A 16,330-nucleotide genomic window follows, 5' to 3' on the forward strand; every position below is an offset into this window, starting at 1 on the left:
TTTTACGAATACAGATTAACATGGCTGCTACTCTGAAACAGAGACTGAAGAAATTATACCATATAAATGAAGCATTTCAAAAATTCTTTCCATTACTGAAATTGAATGATGATCAAATTGTCTTGTCTTAGTTAAGAGATGACAAAAAGTTTCACTTTTAACTTTTATTTTCAAGAGTTTATAAAGCTTTGCTCTGGGGATAAAATTTTCACATTTTATTGCAAGTAGGACCTCTGTTAGCCATTAGAGGGCAGAGTGGGGATGGAAGTTGTATGACGGAAGTTTCTGTTCTAGCTAATTTTTTTTTCCAGATGTAAATTATGAGCCTGGAAAATGTAATCCATTTTAAAAGATATGGTTGCTACCAGTCTATTATTTATAATGCATTCCTACTTTTTCACATCTGTCTCCCATGTAATTTATTGTACAGACTGAAAATGATTTTGGATTAAAAACTATCTTCCACATTCTTGTACATCAACAGTGGTACCTGGAGTCAAAAGACTTCTTATTTTAAGCAGTACAATGATCCACCTCAGACTGTCCCAATCATTTACAAGTTTTCATGAATGTTATAGGAAGATCTCAGAGATCAAACCTTATGAACCCCGATGGGTTCCATCTTTATAACTTGACAGTAACCCTCATTATTGAAGCCCACTCCCTTTCCTGTGGGATAAGCTGTGTAGTTATGCCGGAGTAAGTGCCATATAAGCCTAGTAAGCTCCAAGCAGGTCAATCTTCAAAGGCCTGGGCCTAGTGTTGAGGGGCTTTATGGTTGTTCTGCAGTAGGCAGAATAGAGCTGTTCACAGAAGAAAGAAGTTCATGCTGATCTCTGATCAAATGAAGCACACAACAGATCTTCCTTTGAAGTCAATGGAACTTAACCAAGTTAATAATGGTACAGGGAGCAGCTCTGACTTTACTGTACCAAGATCTATCAAATAATAAGATTTGCATCATGCATTTGATGTCACTAAAATAAAGTCATTATAATTGAACATCCAAGAATATCTTTTTGACATTTATTTCACAGGTGTTTTGGGTTCAGCTCTTGTGTAGCACCCGCAGGAGTCCATTATCCTGTGGCAATGTTCTCTTCCCTTGACATTATCTTTTAAATACATAATGTAGCACCAGCCTCTTTTATCAACAGACTGCCAACTAAGTGAGATTTGAGGGTGAAACCAAGAAGAATACAAGTCAAGATAAAATTGAGAACACAAGTAATCAAATAGGAAAAGAGAAAATTACATTAATTTGTTCAAAATGTCTTATACATTTTTAAAGGCTGCTTTTTAAATGTCTAGTTTAAAAATATATCAGTGTTTTAATTGTTTCAAAACTCACCTCCAATAACAACTTCTGATTTTTCTGTCTTCCTTCTTATCTAGTAGGAATTTTGTATTCAATTCTAATAGATGCAAGAGGAGACAGAAGTGGATGCCTCAGGTTAGGTGCCTAACTCCAGATTTACACATGCAAATAAAACTGTTTTTAAAAGGTGCTGAGACACTCTCATTGAAGGGATGAATCCAGCCCATTGCATTTAATGGCATATCTCCTGCAGCAGACGTTGCATTTACTTAAGCGCCAAGAGAAACAGATTAGCAAGAGTGAATACACTCTGTTAGTTACTAGCATGTATGGCTAGATGTATGTCTGTGAAATATTTCTGTTTTGTTTATTTAGCTACCTTTTTATAAGTGCTTGTTTTTGGCCAAAGTTTCTTAGTGTTATAGACGAAAACACATATAATATATAAAGTTATACAAAGAACCTAGTGTGCCAGAAATGAACTAATATGTCATAATGTTATGAATACTGTTATGTAATAATTGTTAGTGAGGGAAAATTATAGTATATTGGGGGATAGTGGAATGTTTATTATATGCCTATAATGCTCAAATTCAATGGGTGTGTACAGGAAGGTAACCCACTGGCTTCCCAGATAAGAATACCTAACCCAGGAACCTATCCTTGCAACAAAGCCTGTTGCCAACTCTGTCCTCATATCTATTCAGGGGACACCATCATAGGGCCTAATCACATCAGCCACACTATCAGAGGCTCGTTCACCTGCGCATCTACCAATGTGATATATGTCATCATGTGCCAGCAATGTCCCTCTGCCATGTACATTGGTCAAACTGGACAGTCTCTACGTAAAAGAATAAATGGACACAAATCAGACGTCAAGAATTATAACTTTCAAAAACCAGTCGGAGAACACTTCAGTCTCTCTGGTCACTTGATTACAGACCTGAGAGTGGCTCTCCTTCAACAAAAAAACTTCAGAAACAGACTCCAAGGAGAGACTGCTGAATTGGAATTAATTTGCAAACTGGATACAATTAACTTAGGCTTGAATAGAGACTGGGAGTGGATGGGTCATTACACAAAGTAAAACTATTTCCCCATGTTATTTCTCCTTCCCCCGACCCCCCACTGTTCCTCAGACGTTCTTGTTAACTGCTGGAAATGGCCCACCTTGATTATCACCATAAAAGGTTTTCCTCCCCCCCCGCCCCCACTTCCTGCTGGTAATAGCTCATCTTAAGTGATCACTCTCCTTACAGTGTGTATGATAAAACCCATTGTTTCATGTTCTCTGTGTGTGTATATAAATCTCCCCACTGTATTTTCCACCAAATGCATCCGATGAAGTGAGCTGTAGCTCACGAAAGCTTATGCTCAGATAAATTTGTTAGTCTCTAAGGTGCCACAAGTACTCCTTTTCTTTTTACCAGAGGACTGCAAGGACTTTATTTTACCCCAGGGCCTGGTCTGTGAGTGGGAAAATTGTATGATTCCACCTAAGCCAGATGATAGTTACAGGTTTGAGTCTGAAAGGTGGGTGCACTTGACAATACCAGGAGGAATGAGAGGTAGTTAGCTCAGTCACTGTGACACCTGGCTAGTGACGGAAAGAACTACTAGACATTACAGTGCACAAGCTAACACTTTTCCTAAAAAAAGAAAACAAAAAGTTTTAATTTCTGTTTCTTTGGATGAAACTCACACATTCACTCCCAATGGAAGAAAATAGAAAAGATGCTCCCATTAATATGTGTTACTAAAGTAAAGTACAAACAGCCATGGGTAAGTAAACAAATAACTCATCAAAAGTTGTGCATTTATAAAGGTTACACACCTTTTTGGGTGCTACTGCAATATTGTCAACCTCAAGCATTCAAATATGAGTCAGGCCTCATAAAATTGTAATTGGCTGAAAGATGAGATTTACTTTTAAAAAAATGGATTCTTTTCCTCTGCTTTCTGGTTTCTGAGCCTCTAGGGTGCCTTAGAGCATGTTATCAAAAATTTTTATGAAACTATGAGGTCGAGAAATGTACTTTTTAAAGGATGAAAACTGAAACTCTCATGTAATCACATGATTCCAGGAGTTGAGGTTTTAGGAACAGTACCAAATCTCATGAGACTACTGTTTTGAGCCACCACAGTATAAAGCCACAAGACAAAACTCTTTTCATAACCCAAGAAGTATAGGTTTCTTCTACCAATGTTGGCAATCAAAGTGTTCAACAATCATGAATCAGGCCTCCAAAAATCATGAGATTGGCTTAAAATATTGCAATGTTTAAAAAAATAAATAACATTTGGAAATCTACAATTAATTTGTATTAAACACTCAGCACAGCAATCAATAAACAATAATTCATATAAAGCACAATCTCTGTCTTGCGTAGCACTGAAACCGAGAGTAGTCACTCTGCTGTTTGGGAAAGCTATGAATATAGAGACAACGGATGGTAGGAAGACAGCACTGCATTGGTTACACTCACTTCATGTTTGGAAGGTTATCTTTGTCACCTTCAGGGCTAGAAACAATTTTATGCGAATTAATACCTAAGAAACTGATGGCTTAGAATACCATTTGCCAAAGAAAGTTTCCTACTTGTCATTGGTGAATGCCTGTTGCAAGGTGGACAGGCAGAGGGTGTAATTTGGATTAGGTGGCCAGCCCTTATAGTTTGATCAACAATAAATTATAAAGGGCCTATTTTCTGATTGAGATTTGAATGGAAATGACATTTTAAGAATACAGAGGCTCTTGTGAGTTTTCTGTCATTTGGGACAAAAATAGCACAAGAACAAACTGTGTGATTTCGGTGCTGTCAAACCTGCCCCCTAGTCCTGATTCACTCCCATACTCAACCTCCAGCTCTGTGCCTCACTGGACTGTCTGGCTGGCCCATCTCTTTTACTTTCAATTTGTTCTGTGGTTCATTTAAAGACATCATAGAATTACTGTATTTTTAAAGAAAGCTTTTAAAAATTAAACCCACAAGGGAATTAAACTTCTGAAGCAACTGTTAAACCGTGCCCATGAACGAACCATGACTGTCTATATGAAGTGAGCTGTAGCTCACGAAAGCTTATGCTCTAATAAATTTGTTAGTCTCTAAGGTGCCACAAGTCCTCCTTTTCTTTTTGCGAATACAGACTAACACGGCTGCTACTCTGAACCCTGCCTATATCAGGACACCCCGCCCCGTGGGCACTTGGGTTCGAACCCCGGCATTTCCAGCAGCAAACCTAAAAGCCTCTCCAGGGGCGCGGGGACCATTTGTTACAATGGGCCGCTGGCACGCGCTGAGCAACACTGTAACTTAAAGCCGGGGGTGCTGCTGGGGCACCCCCAGTTCCAGCGCCCCCGAAGCCCCCTTTGGGCCAGGAAAGAATCAGCAAGAAATAAGGGAAGGGGGGAAAAAACCGTGCAGTGGTGGGGGCGCTGATTCTTGCTTTGGAGAGGAGAAGCAGCAGGCGCAGGAGCTCTGCGCGGGGGGAATGAATGTGACGGTGGGAGGGAGAAGCGGAGAGGGGGTGAGCGAGACAGACAGGGCGGAGAATGGAGGGAAGCGGGGGAGAAAGGGAAGCGCGGCGGCGGCGGGAATCACTCCCGCCCCCAAGCGCTGCCCCCGCCAGCCGCCCCGGCGTATGAGGCTGGGGCGGGTTCGAGTCTGCCCTCGCCAAAAAGCCCGGCCCCGCCAGACCGGACCTCGGGCGCAGAAAGAGCCGCCCAAGGCGCTGGGGGGAGGCCGGAGCGTCCCGGGGGGGCTCTTCCCGCAACCTGGCGGGTCGGGGGCGGGGCCTAGGGGGAAGGGGCGGGGCCTAGGGGCGGAGCCTCGAGCCCTCCCATCGCGAGGTTCCGGCGCCGGGCGGGGCGGGTGTGTAGCGGCGCAACGGGCAGGCGCGGGCCGCCCATGAGCTGCTCCCCCCTCCCCCCCCGCTCTGTTCCCTTCCAGGGCAGCCGCCGCCGCCGGGGGAGGGGCCACAGCCCTGCGCCTGGGGCTTCCCCTCTCCCGAGTCGCAGCAGCAGCGGCCCAGCGGGGCGCACCCCGGGAGCGGGCGGAGCCGCTGCACGCGCCCCGTGTCTCTCTTCGCAGCCCGGCGGGCAGATGTTGCCACCCGCTTGAACCGGAACCGTTTTTGCACGGGCAGCCTGGGAGGCTGCGGTGCCGCCGCCGCCGCCGTGTGCGCCGGGGGAGTGGATCCAGCCCGCGCCTTGGGAGGAGGAGCGCGCCCGCTCCGCCGCTGGCAATGGGGCCGTGCCCGCCCCAGGCTTAGCCGGCTTGTGCCCTACCTGCCCGGGCAGGATGATTTAGCTGCTGCGCCCTCCGCTGGGCTGGACCTGCTCGGGGCACGGCTTCTTGGATGAGCCGCCGTGGGCACCAGCCGGGGAGTGCGGCTGGAGGGAGCGGCCGCCGCCGCCTCTTCCTCTCCTGCTTGTTGTTTTCTCCGCTGCTGCCCATGGCTTCTCGCCCCCGCTGGTGACGGGCTCCCCCCGCCCCCCCCCCCCGCATCCTGCCGCGCCTGGCCCGGCGGCGAAGGAAAATGGGCAACACCACCTCCTGCTGCGTCTCCTCCAGCCCCAAGCTCCGCAGGAATGCGCACTCCCGGCTCGAGTCCTACCGCCCGGAGCCCGAGCTGAGCCGCGAGGACACCGGCTGCAACCTGCAGCACATCAGCGACCGGGAGAACATAGACGGTAAGCGCGGTGTGGGGGCTGCTGGGATGGGGAGCTCCCCGCAGGGAGGGCAGCCGGGGAAATCCCCCCACAGCCCCGCTGGGCCGGGGAAATCCCCTCTCTCTCTCTCTCTCTCTCTCCAGCCCCAGGGGCACCCCCCCCCCGGGAAATGCATCTCCCCCAAGCACAGGAATGGCCAAGTGGGGGACACGCTGCTGTCCTGCTCAAGGGGGGAAACATGGAAACCCCCAGCCCTCCTTCCCCAAACACCTTGGGAACTCCCATCGCCTCTTCCTTGCCTCTCGGTGTTTAATCACTTCTGTCCCCCGAGGGAATCTCTTCTTTCCCCTCCTCTTCCAGTTTTTTTCCCTGGGTCTTTTGGTGATTGCAGAATATATAGTGAGACAGAGGGTTTGTTGGGGTTTTATGCCTCCATCCACAATTTCGAGGCCTTTGGGTGCCCTATACCTGTAGAGCACAATGCAGCATTATTTACCCCATACTAATATGTCATGATGTAGCTCTATTTATCCCCACCGGCACCCCATAACCGTAGTGTGGATTCCACCTGTGCAGGTATGTGGTACACAGTGTTAGGATCCTTGTGTGAATTCTTGCCATGCACATTGTGATACGGCATTGTTTATATGCCCTTTCTTCTGATTTGAGGCCTGTATGGTTCTCCCACCATAGCATTGAATAAAGGCTGGAGTGCTATTTACCCCAGACCATACTTTCAAGATCTTTGTGTGTATTTGCCCTCTCACCCATCATGGACTACTGATGTGACACTGTTTATACTGGTCCACAGCTTCCAGACCCAATCCCCTCAAATGTTCGAATTTCACAAGTGCATTTTGGCCCACCTGAATTTCCTGAACAAAGATGGTCCATGGTCTCAACTGGTCATCTGTTGCTATGTGTATGCCAAAGCCCATCCTGGTTGGGGGATAAAACATAAAGGAAAAATCTAGATAGTTATGGAAGTGGGAGGAATTAATCTTGTAACAACCTTCAGTTCCAGTGACTTATTTCCTTCCATTATACTGATGATGAGGCATTGGTACAATGGAGTGATGAATATTCTCTTTCTACAGTATTATTGGAAAAACTTTATTGTCATTGACTTAGTAATGACCAAAATCCTTTTGTGTGCTCTGGTTAATTAGAGCCTGGCCTATTCTTAGGTGTGATTTTAATGTTTAAGTATAAACTAGTTTCTGATTAGCTGACATAGTTAGTTAGTTCTAAAACTTAAGTGGTAAAACATGAACTTTCTCATAGTTTGATGTGAATTGCCTTTGGTAGAAAGCCAAAAAAGTCACATTGGCACACACTTAATTTTTTTCAACATTTTTTTCATAGATTATGTGATCAATTGCAGACTTCGTTTTAACTTTATTCTTAATAATAGAGTAATTTTACCTCAGATGACGATTATTTCTTTTAATTAAGTTACATTCTGGAATTATGATTCTTGTCTTTAAGACATTTTTGTTTCCACTGTAGAAAAATGGAACTGTTCAAAAAAAAAAAAAAAAAAAAAAAGTGTAATGGTCAGGTTTGAGAAAATTGGGGAAGATTTCCCAACCAGTTGTTGACCTGTGAATGAATGATCCTTGTAACACCAGTGTTGTCCAGGTTGGCAGTGAACACCATTTTGCATGATGGTATGGATAATATCTAGTCATGTTTCACATCAGTAGGAACAGGTCTTGCTCTATAGTTTTAAGTGAGAGGTTTGGGTTTTTTTGAGGGTTGGGGAGTTGTTTTTTAAAATGTGGTGACAATGCAGAAAATTCTAAATGTCTTTCCTTGTAAACTTACTTTTTGCCAAGCATTCTCTTCATGGTTTGGTTAGACCAGTGGTGCTCAACCTTTCCAGACTACTGTACCCCTTTTGAAGCGTCTGATTTGTCTTGTATACCACAAGTTTCACCTCACTTAAAATATTCTCTCACAAAATTAGACCTGAAAATACATGTCACAGCACATTATTAATGAAAATCTGCTTTTTAATTTTTACCATATAATTATAAAATAAATCAGTTGGTATATAGATATTGTACTTACATTTTAGTGAATAGTATATAGAGCAGTATAAACAAATTGTATGAAATTTTAATTTGTACTGACTACACTAATACTTTTTATGTAGCCTGTTGTAAAACTAGGCAAATATGTAGATGAGTTGATGTACCCCCTGAAAGACCTCTGCGTATCCCCAAGGATACACATACCCCTGCTTGAGGACCAATGAGTGAGACCAATTTTCAGATCAGTAATAGTACTCCATGAATGGAAGCACTGATGGGACATGTGTGCATGTTGTCTCTGTCCTAATAAATTCTTGTCAGTTAAAGGACCCTGTGCTTTACCAGTGGAACATAGAAAATAAATACTATCTATCTCTGTTTCATCAGGCTCAGCACTATGGCAAATGAAGTTAAGTTCTCAGGTGGGGGAGTTGCCTTCAACTCTAAGAGCATACAACAAATTTTGTGGTTTTGTCTCCCTTGCCTTGCTGTTGGCTCAAATCTTGCTCCTCTGTATGATACTGATTAGGTATAGGGTCAGAGGCCTCAGTTTTTATTGAGGAGACTGACGAAGAACGAGTTAGTGTTTCTTCGTTGAACACAATTGGGGATATTATGGATAAAATAGTAATTTGAAATAGACACTTTTGCATATCTGTTGTGTTGCAGTCAGATCCACTGGAGGTCTTTGGTCAAAGATGATAGACTGATTATTAAATGTAATAAGATGTCTTTTTCTGGAATCTTATTTCCTGAGACTGGGTACGTTTTTGTTGGCTTGAAACTACATGGCAAACAGATACCTGTGGTGACACAATGGAAAAAAAAACAACCAATAGTGCACTGTAATAATATTTCTACTGCTTTTCAATAACTTGAAAAAATTTACATGGAACAATACTGTGGTCAATTCTTTGTGTGTGTGTGTGGAGAGAATAGAAGGTCTTGATTCTTCAAGCATCCTACAAAATATCTAAAATCTGTGAAATATTCTTGAGCTATTTAGCTCTTCAAGAATTGGATATTGCTTTGAAAAAAAAACAAACAAAACAAATCTGGTGGTACCACTGTAAATAAACAGTTTGGGTACTTTGCCACTTTGTTTTTTAACCTGTGTTTCTCACTACCTGTTACTGCAGCGAGAGCATCACTGTCAAATACAGTATGTTTGACAGTGACGTTCAAGTTCTGGAAATGCTAATTCACTAGCACTATTTTTTTGTTTTTTCCTCACACAAATACTAGTTATAAATTGCGCTTTCAGGAATTACACATTATGGTGAGTAGAATGAGTTGTTGTTGTCCTCTACCTTCAAGTCTGCCTTCAGTCCTCTTGTGTTAATCGAGATTTATAGAACTCTACCTTTTAGGGTTGGGCAAAGCAACTTTTGTAAAATAAAACTACCCTAAACCTTCTCCCATCCTTAAACCAATCTTAATTTGTTACTAAGGTTTGAAAAATATAACCTCTCACCTGTCTGTTCCCTGCATCATTGCATGCTTTGGTCTAGGGCAGGACCAAAATGGAAATGCTGAAATACAGTGAGAGAACTGATTATTGTGGCATTTCCAGGCTAAGTAGAAGCTATGGATATCTTGTGAAAGAGATTCTTCTCTTATAGTTTCCAGCCTAATTTCGTTGAAGAAACTGGTTCCAGTAAATAAATTAACTCTTGAGAGCCTGTGCAAACAGAACCTTTTGAGGTTTGCTAATGGTTCTGTGCTTTGTACTGAAACCATTGCAAATGCTAGGTTTCAGAGTAGCAGCCGTGTTAGTCTGCATTCACAAAAAGAAAAGGAGTACTTGTGGCACCTTAGAGACTAACAAATGTATTAGAGCATAAGCTTTCGTGAGCTACAGCTCACTTCATCGGATGCATTTGGTGGAAAAAACAGAGGAGAGATTTATATACACACACACAGAGAACATGAAACAATGGGTTTATCATACACACTGTAAGGAGAATGATCACTTAAGATGAGCCATCACCAGCAGCGGGGGTGGGGGGGAAGGAGGAAAACCTTGCATGGTGACAAGCAAGGTAGGCTAATTCCAGCAGTTAACAAGAATATCAGAAAAAAGAAACGGAGTACCCGTGGCACCTTAGAGACTAACAAATTTATTAGAGCATAAGCTTTCGTGAGCTACAGCTCACTTCATCGGATGCAAATGCATCCGATGAAGTGAGCTGTAGTTCACGAAAGCTTATGCTCTAATAAATTTGTTAGTCTCTAAGGTGCCACGGGTACTCAGTCTGTATTCGCAAAAAGAAACGAACATGGCTGCTACTCTAAAAGAATATCAGAGGAACAGTGGGGGGTGGGGTGGGAGGGAGAAATACCATGGGGAAATAGTTTTACTTTGTGTAATGACTCATCCATTCCCAGTCTCTATTCAAGCCTAAGTTAATTGTATCCAGTTTGCAAGTTAAATTCCAATTCAGCAGTCTCTTGTTGGAGTCTGTTTTTGAAGCTTTTTTGTTGAAGGATAGCCACTCTTAGGTCTCTGATCGAGTGACCAGAGAGATTGAAGTGTTCTCCAACTGGTTTTTGAATGTTATAATTCTTAACGTCTGACTTGTGTCCATTCATTCTTTTAGAAAGAGACTGTCCAGTTTCACCAATGTACATGGCAGAAGGACATTGCTGGCACATGATGGCATATATCACATTGGTAGATGCGCAGGTGAACGAGCCTCTGATAGTGTGGCTGATGTGATTAGGCCCTATGATGGTATCCCCTGAATAGATATGTGGACAGAGTTGGCAACGGGCTTTGTTGCAAGGATAGGTTCCTGGGTTAGTGGTTCTGTTGTGTGGTGTGTGGTTGCTGGTGAGTATTTGCTTCAGATTGGGGGGCTGTCTGTAAGCAAGGACTGGCCTGTCTCCCAAGATCTGTGAGAGTGATGGGTCGTCCTTCAGGATAGGTTGTAGATCCTTGATGATGCGTTGGAGAGGATTTAGTTGGGGGCTGAAGGTGATGGCTAGTGGCGTCCTCTTGTTTTCTTTGTTGGACCTGTCCTGTAGTAGGCGACTTCTGGGTACTCTTCTGGCTCTGTCAATCTGTTTCTTCACTTCAGCAGGTGGGTATTGTAGTTGTAGGACTGCATGATAGAGATCTTGTAGGTGTTCGTCTCTGTCTGAGGGGTTGGAGCAAATGCGGTTATATCGTAGAGCTTGGCTGTAGACAATGGATTGTGTGTTATGATCTGGATGAAAGCTAGAGGCATGTAGGTAGGAATAGCGGTCAGTAGGTTGCCGATATAGGGTGGTGTTTGTGACTATCGCTTATTAGCACCGTAGTGTCCAGGAGGTGGATCTCTTGTGTGGACTGGTCCAGGCTGAGGTTGATGGTGGGAGGGAAATTGTTGAAATCCTGGTGGAATTCCTCAAGGGCTTCTTTTCCATGGGTCCAGATGATGAAGATGTCATCAATGTAGCGCAAGTAGAGTAGGGGCATTAGGGGACGAGAGCTGAGGAAGCGTTGTTCTAAGTCAGCCATAAAAATGTTGGCATACTGTGGGGCCATGCGGGTACCCATGGCAGTGCCACTGATTTGAAGGTACACATTGTCCCCAAATGTGAAATAGTTATGGGTGAGGACAAAGTCACAAAGTTCAGCCACCAGGTTAGCCGTGACAGTATCGGGGATACTGTTCCTGATGGCTTGTAGTCCATCTTTGTGTGGAATGTTGGTGTAGAGGGCTTCTACATCCATGGTGACTAGGATGGGGTTTTTAGGAAGGTCACCAATGGACTGTAGTTTCCTCAGGAAGTCAGTGGTGTCTCGAAGATAGCTGGGAGTGCTGGTAACGTAGGGCCTGAGGAGGGAGTCTACATAGCCAGACAATCCTGCTGTCAGGGTGTCAATGCCTGAGATGATGGGGCATCCAGGATTTCCAGGTTTATGGATCTTGGGTAGCAGATAGAATACTCCAGGTCGGGGTTATAGGTGTGTGTCTGTGCAGATTTGTTCTTGTGCTTTTTCAGGGAGTTGCTTGAGCAAATGCTGTAGTTTCTTTTGGTAACTCTCAGAAGCGAGGTACCAATGAATTGCAATTAGAGGATCTGATCATGCAGCTCTTGCAGTGGAGGGGACTCTCATTGTCTTAAATGGAAGTTCTGCCTGAGTAAGAAATGTAGGATTGGGCCTACAGATATACCTGCCTGATGCCGTGTTGTCAAAAAGCATCATTTTTGTAAGATATCAGGAACTCTTCATGTCTGTAAGTGAAGGGAATTTTGGAAACGTTTGGGAACAAACTTCTTTCAGAGACTTTCAAGTGAGAAGGCTAAACTCCTTTTCTGAATGTTTTTTCTGGGTGATGGCCATGTGGAAATGCTTCAAGAATCACCTTTTTGATTATCAGTCAACAATATATTTTTCTGAAGAGGTTGAATCCATTGAGTTTCACTATTAATAAGACCATTATCTTCAGGCACAGACAGAGGCAGTAAGGATAACTGATTATCTGCTTTGCTGCTATATGCTACCCAAAAGCAAAAGAGGAATTCTAACATGGAGCTCGGAGGATGCCCACTCTTTTTAATGACTGATTGCTCATAGAAAATTTAAAGTTTATGAAATGGTTTAACCTTTAAAATCTTGCTTCAGGAAAGTTATCACAATAGGCTAAGGCAGTGATTCCCAGACTTGTTCCGCCGCTTGTACAGGGGAAAGCCCCTGGAGGGTCAGGCTGGTTTGTTTACCTGCTGCGTCCGCAGGTTCGGCCGATCGCAGCTCCCACTGGCTGCGGTTTGCTGCTCCAGGCCAATGGGAGCTGCTGGAAGCGGTGCCCAGGATGTCCCTTGGCCCGCGCTGCTTCCAGCAGCTCCTATTGGTCTGGAGCAGCAAACCGCGGTCACTGGGAGCCGCGATCGGCTGAACCTGCGGACGCAGCAGGTAAACAAACCTGCCCAGCCTGGCTGGGGCTTTCCCCGCACAAGCAGCGGAACAAGTGTGGGAACCACTGGGCTAAGGACTTCTTAATGAATTTGGATGACTCATTTTTCTATCTGTTGCTCATCAAGAGACTTACCTAGCAGTATCCTAGCTACAAATATAAGAGAAAACAGTAGATCACTTAATATGTCAATCTGGTAAATTGCTGTTATTACTTAGATGACCTGATTTTTTTTTTTTTAAGCCCAGTCTTTTGCTAGACACTGTCCACTTTAAAATTGTTGTAGTATTTGGTTGTTGGTCTGATTAATACATGTGGGCTGGATCATTTATTCCCTTTGGACGTGGGGGTTCTGGATTTGAAAATCGCACAATGGACTCTAAGGGGCTCAGGTGTTATGGTGCTAGGTGCTGTCATAAAAGCTAGCTCAATAAAGGAAATTTAGATTACAGATTAGCTGTGGTCTGACTACTTTCATACATGATGTCAGCATGTCCGTTGTCATGCAGTCAGATCCACTGTTAGCTTAACTAGTGAAAAAGTGAGAGATTGCTGATCTGAAAAAGGTGGCTCTCAGACTTGATTTTCCTGGGTGGCGCAGATTTTTCCCACAGTAGGCTCTTTGTATATTGAGCTTCGGTGGAGAGAGGATAACCTCAAAGGATATATGGTATGAGACCACTGTCATAACCTGAAACCGACTGAGCTCAAAGACTGAGCTCATTGAGCAGGGGCTAATCATAACTTGCTTTTGGTAGGAAATACACTTCTTGTAAGAAGTTACTCTGTTCCCCCCTCCTTTCCCCACCTTGCAAAATTGTTCTATTGTTGCTGGGTCACATTTTTAATTGCCAATTGCAGATCAGATAACTGCACTCTGTGTGACTACATCCATAATAAATCTATTCAACACTTTTTGTGGTGGGTTAATTTTTCTGCAGCTGGTAGACAAATTCTTGGAAAAACAATCCACCATGAAAGCAGTTTGTTTGTGAAAATGGGTAGTAGCCATGTGAGAACATCTGAATTAAGATTACATAGTGTGCCTCAGGTGTGCTGGACTCTGTGAGAATTATCAAGTTTTATATGTTGCCAAGTATAAAACTCCAAGTGTAGTAAGGTTTTATAATCTGTCTGGTTTACTTAATGAAGTTTTACTGAATGAGAATGTTCCTTTCAGAGTGAATGGTGGATTGTATCTTTCCCTCGTTTTCATTTTTCCAATCTCACTGACCTCAACAGAATTGCACAGGTATAACTGATAGCAGAATTTGGCCTGAAATGTCTACAATTTTAACTGGTTGGTACTGGGATCTAGTGACAGTGTGGGGGTGGATTCCAAATCGTTTCACGAAGGAATAGACCCAGACCCACAAAAGCAATTTTGCCACTGTCTTAGTTTAATTTGGAGCGTTTAGGTACTTGATCTTGCATACCACAGACTAAACTGTTTTTAAAAGTGTCATCTTGCTCTCATTAGCACCTCCCCATCTCTTATAAAAATGGACCATATGATTTTTAATTACTGTAAATGACTGATCTTTTGTTTTTGCATCTCTTTTGAAAAACAGTGTAGTTTAGTACCTGTAAACTTTGTGCTGAAACACTGGTTCAGTACTTGCTCAGAGACAGCTTTGTCTTTTACTGAGTTTCTAACAGTATACCTTGCAGCACCTACTGTTCTTGGAGGTCATGCATCTAGGTATCACTGATACCTTAGCCTTTAATAAAACTACTGTGTTTGCTTTCAAGCTCCTACACCATTCTGTCCTGGCCTACATCACTGAGCTTGGCTCCTATATTGCACTCTGCTACTCATGCCAGTGTTGATGCTTTCCTTGCTTTTTGTGTTGGTTTTTTTCCCCTCCCCCTCTCATCTTCGTGCCTTTTTCCTTTTTGATCCCTCTTTGCCAAGTGAGTACCAGCACCTTGTTCAAAGCCTGCCTAAAATCTCATTTCTCCCATGTCATTTGCAGGAAGTGAGTTAATTCACACTGTGTAAAATACAGTGCAGACCCGTTTATGCGTGGATGTCGGGAGTCAAGCTGTCACGACCGCGTGATAACAGACTGCAGGTTAAGAGGGCCATACTGAAAAAATGTCTAGTCATGCAAGCATTTTTGCCATTAGTGGGTATTACCGGCAGTTTGGCTCTATTGAGGTGATTAAACCAGCAGTTTATACCAGTTTCCTCAGTGAAGTAAGTAATACTGGTAAAAGCACACGTTGTTGCCATCTGATGGTGTGAAACTGATGAGCCCGTATTCCAGCTAGTGGAACCTTGGGTGTACTACTGATTTGCTCTTTTGCTCCCAAGTGTGACGGGTTGGATCACAGAAACCTCCTAGGAGCTGCCACCTGTTGTGCCAAGACTATTTCTGCCCCTGCTTTCCTGCCCTAGCAGCTTAGGACTTTAGTGCCCTCCCTGGTTTGAGCCAGACCTGCTAGCCTGCTGCAGACACAGACCCAGGTCTGAGCCACATCCCCTAGCAGCTGTAGGTTTAACTGAAAGCAGCTTGCAGAAGTATTTCTCTCCTTGACACTTAGATGTCCAACTCCCAGTGAGGTCCAAATCCTGAATAAGTCCATTTTACCCTTAAAAAATCATAAATGGTTCAACCTCTATAACATTGATAGAGAGGTATGCACAGCTGTTTCCTCCCCCAAGTATTAATACATACTCTGGGTTAATGAATAAGTAAAAAGTGATTTTATTAAATACAGAAAGTAGGATTTAAGTGGTTCCAAGTAGTAACAGATAGAACAAAGTGAATTACCAAGCAAAATAAAACCCGCAAGTCTATGTCTAATAAAACTGAATACAGACAAAACCTCACCAATTCCAGTAAGCTTCCTTCTACAGACTAATCACCTTCTAGTCCGGGTCCGGCAATCACTCACACCCCCTGTAGTTATTGTCCTTTGTTCCAGTTTCTGTCAGGTATCCTTCGGGATGGAGAGGCTATCTCCTTAGCCAGCTGAAGACAAAATGGAGGGGTCTCCTACAGGCTTAAATAGACTTTCTCTTGTGGGTGGAGACTCTCTCCTATGCAAAGTCCAGCTCCAAGATGGGAGTTCTGGAGTCACCTGGGCAAGTCATATGTCCATGCATGATTCTCAGTTTTTACAGGGAGAAGCCATTGCCCACATGGTATCTTGATTGTCTCCAGGAAGACTTCTTTTGTGGATCGGAGCGTTCCAAGATGCATTGTTCCTTAAGTGCTTCTTGATTGGGCACTTAACTTTGCAAATTCCTTTCTCCAGGAACTGACCAAATGCTCTACTAAGGTTATTTAGGAATCAAGCCAGTACACGGCCAATATTCATAACTTTGAATACAAAAATGATATATGCACACAATAAGATTAATAGATTCAGTAGATCATAACCTTTACAT

At 43.5% G+C, this 16,330-nt stretch overlaps 1 protein-coding gene and 1 long non-coding RNA gene across 9 annotated transcripts in view; one reads left to right on the top strand and one right to left on the bottom strand.

Moving 5' to 3' along the window:
• LOC122459041 overlaps positions 1-1,714 on the bottom strand; it is a 33,756-nt gene extending 32,042 nt beyond the window's left edge. Inside the window, exon 1 of the long non-coding RNA XR_006279465.1 lies at positions 1,352-1,714. This is a non-coding gene — a long non-coding RNA (uncharacterized LOC122459041). The remainder of the gene's footprint in view (positions 1-1,351) is intronic.
• Positions 1,715-5,103: 3,389 nt separating this feature from the next.
• The window catches only part of CCNY (cyclin Y), a 240,744-nt gene continuing 229,517 nt past the window's right edge, over positions 5,104-16,330 (top strand). For 5 of the 8 annotated variants that reach the window (XR_006279466.1, XR_006279467.1, XM_043509576.1 and 2 more), the window contains exon 1: positions 5,209-6,014. Coding sequence is in view for 4 of the 8 variants with exons in the window: in XM_043509576.1 (XP_043365511.1) it covers positions 5,861-6,014 (154 nt within the window). In the remaining 4 variants the exon portion in view is untranslated. Of the gene's footprint in view, positions 6,015-16,330 lie in introns of all 8 variants that reach the window. The other 3 variants (XM_038388714.2, XM_038388719.2, XM_043509577.1) reach the window with 3 other exon arrangements.

Source organism: Dermochelys coriacea, chromosome 2 (assembly GCF_009764565.3).
Source record: "Dermochelys coriacea isolate rDerCor1 chromosome 2, rDerCor1.pri.v4, whole genome shotgun sequence".
NCBI classification, from domain to species: domain Eukaryota; kingdom Metazoa; phylum Chordata; order Testudines; family Dermochelyidae; genus Dermochelys; species Dermochelys coriacea.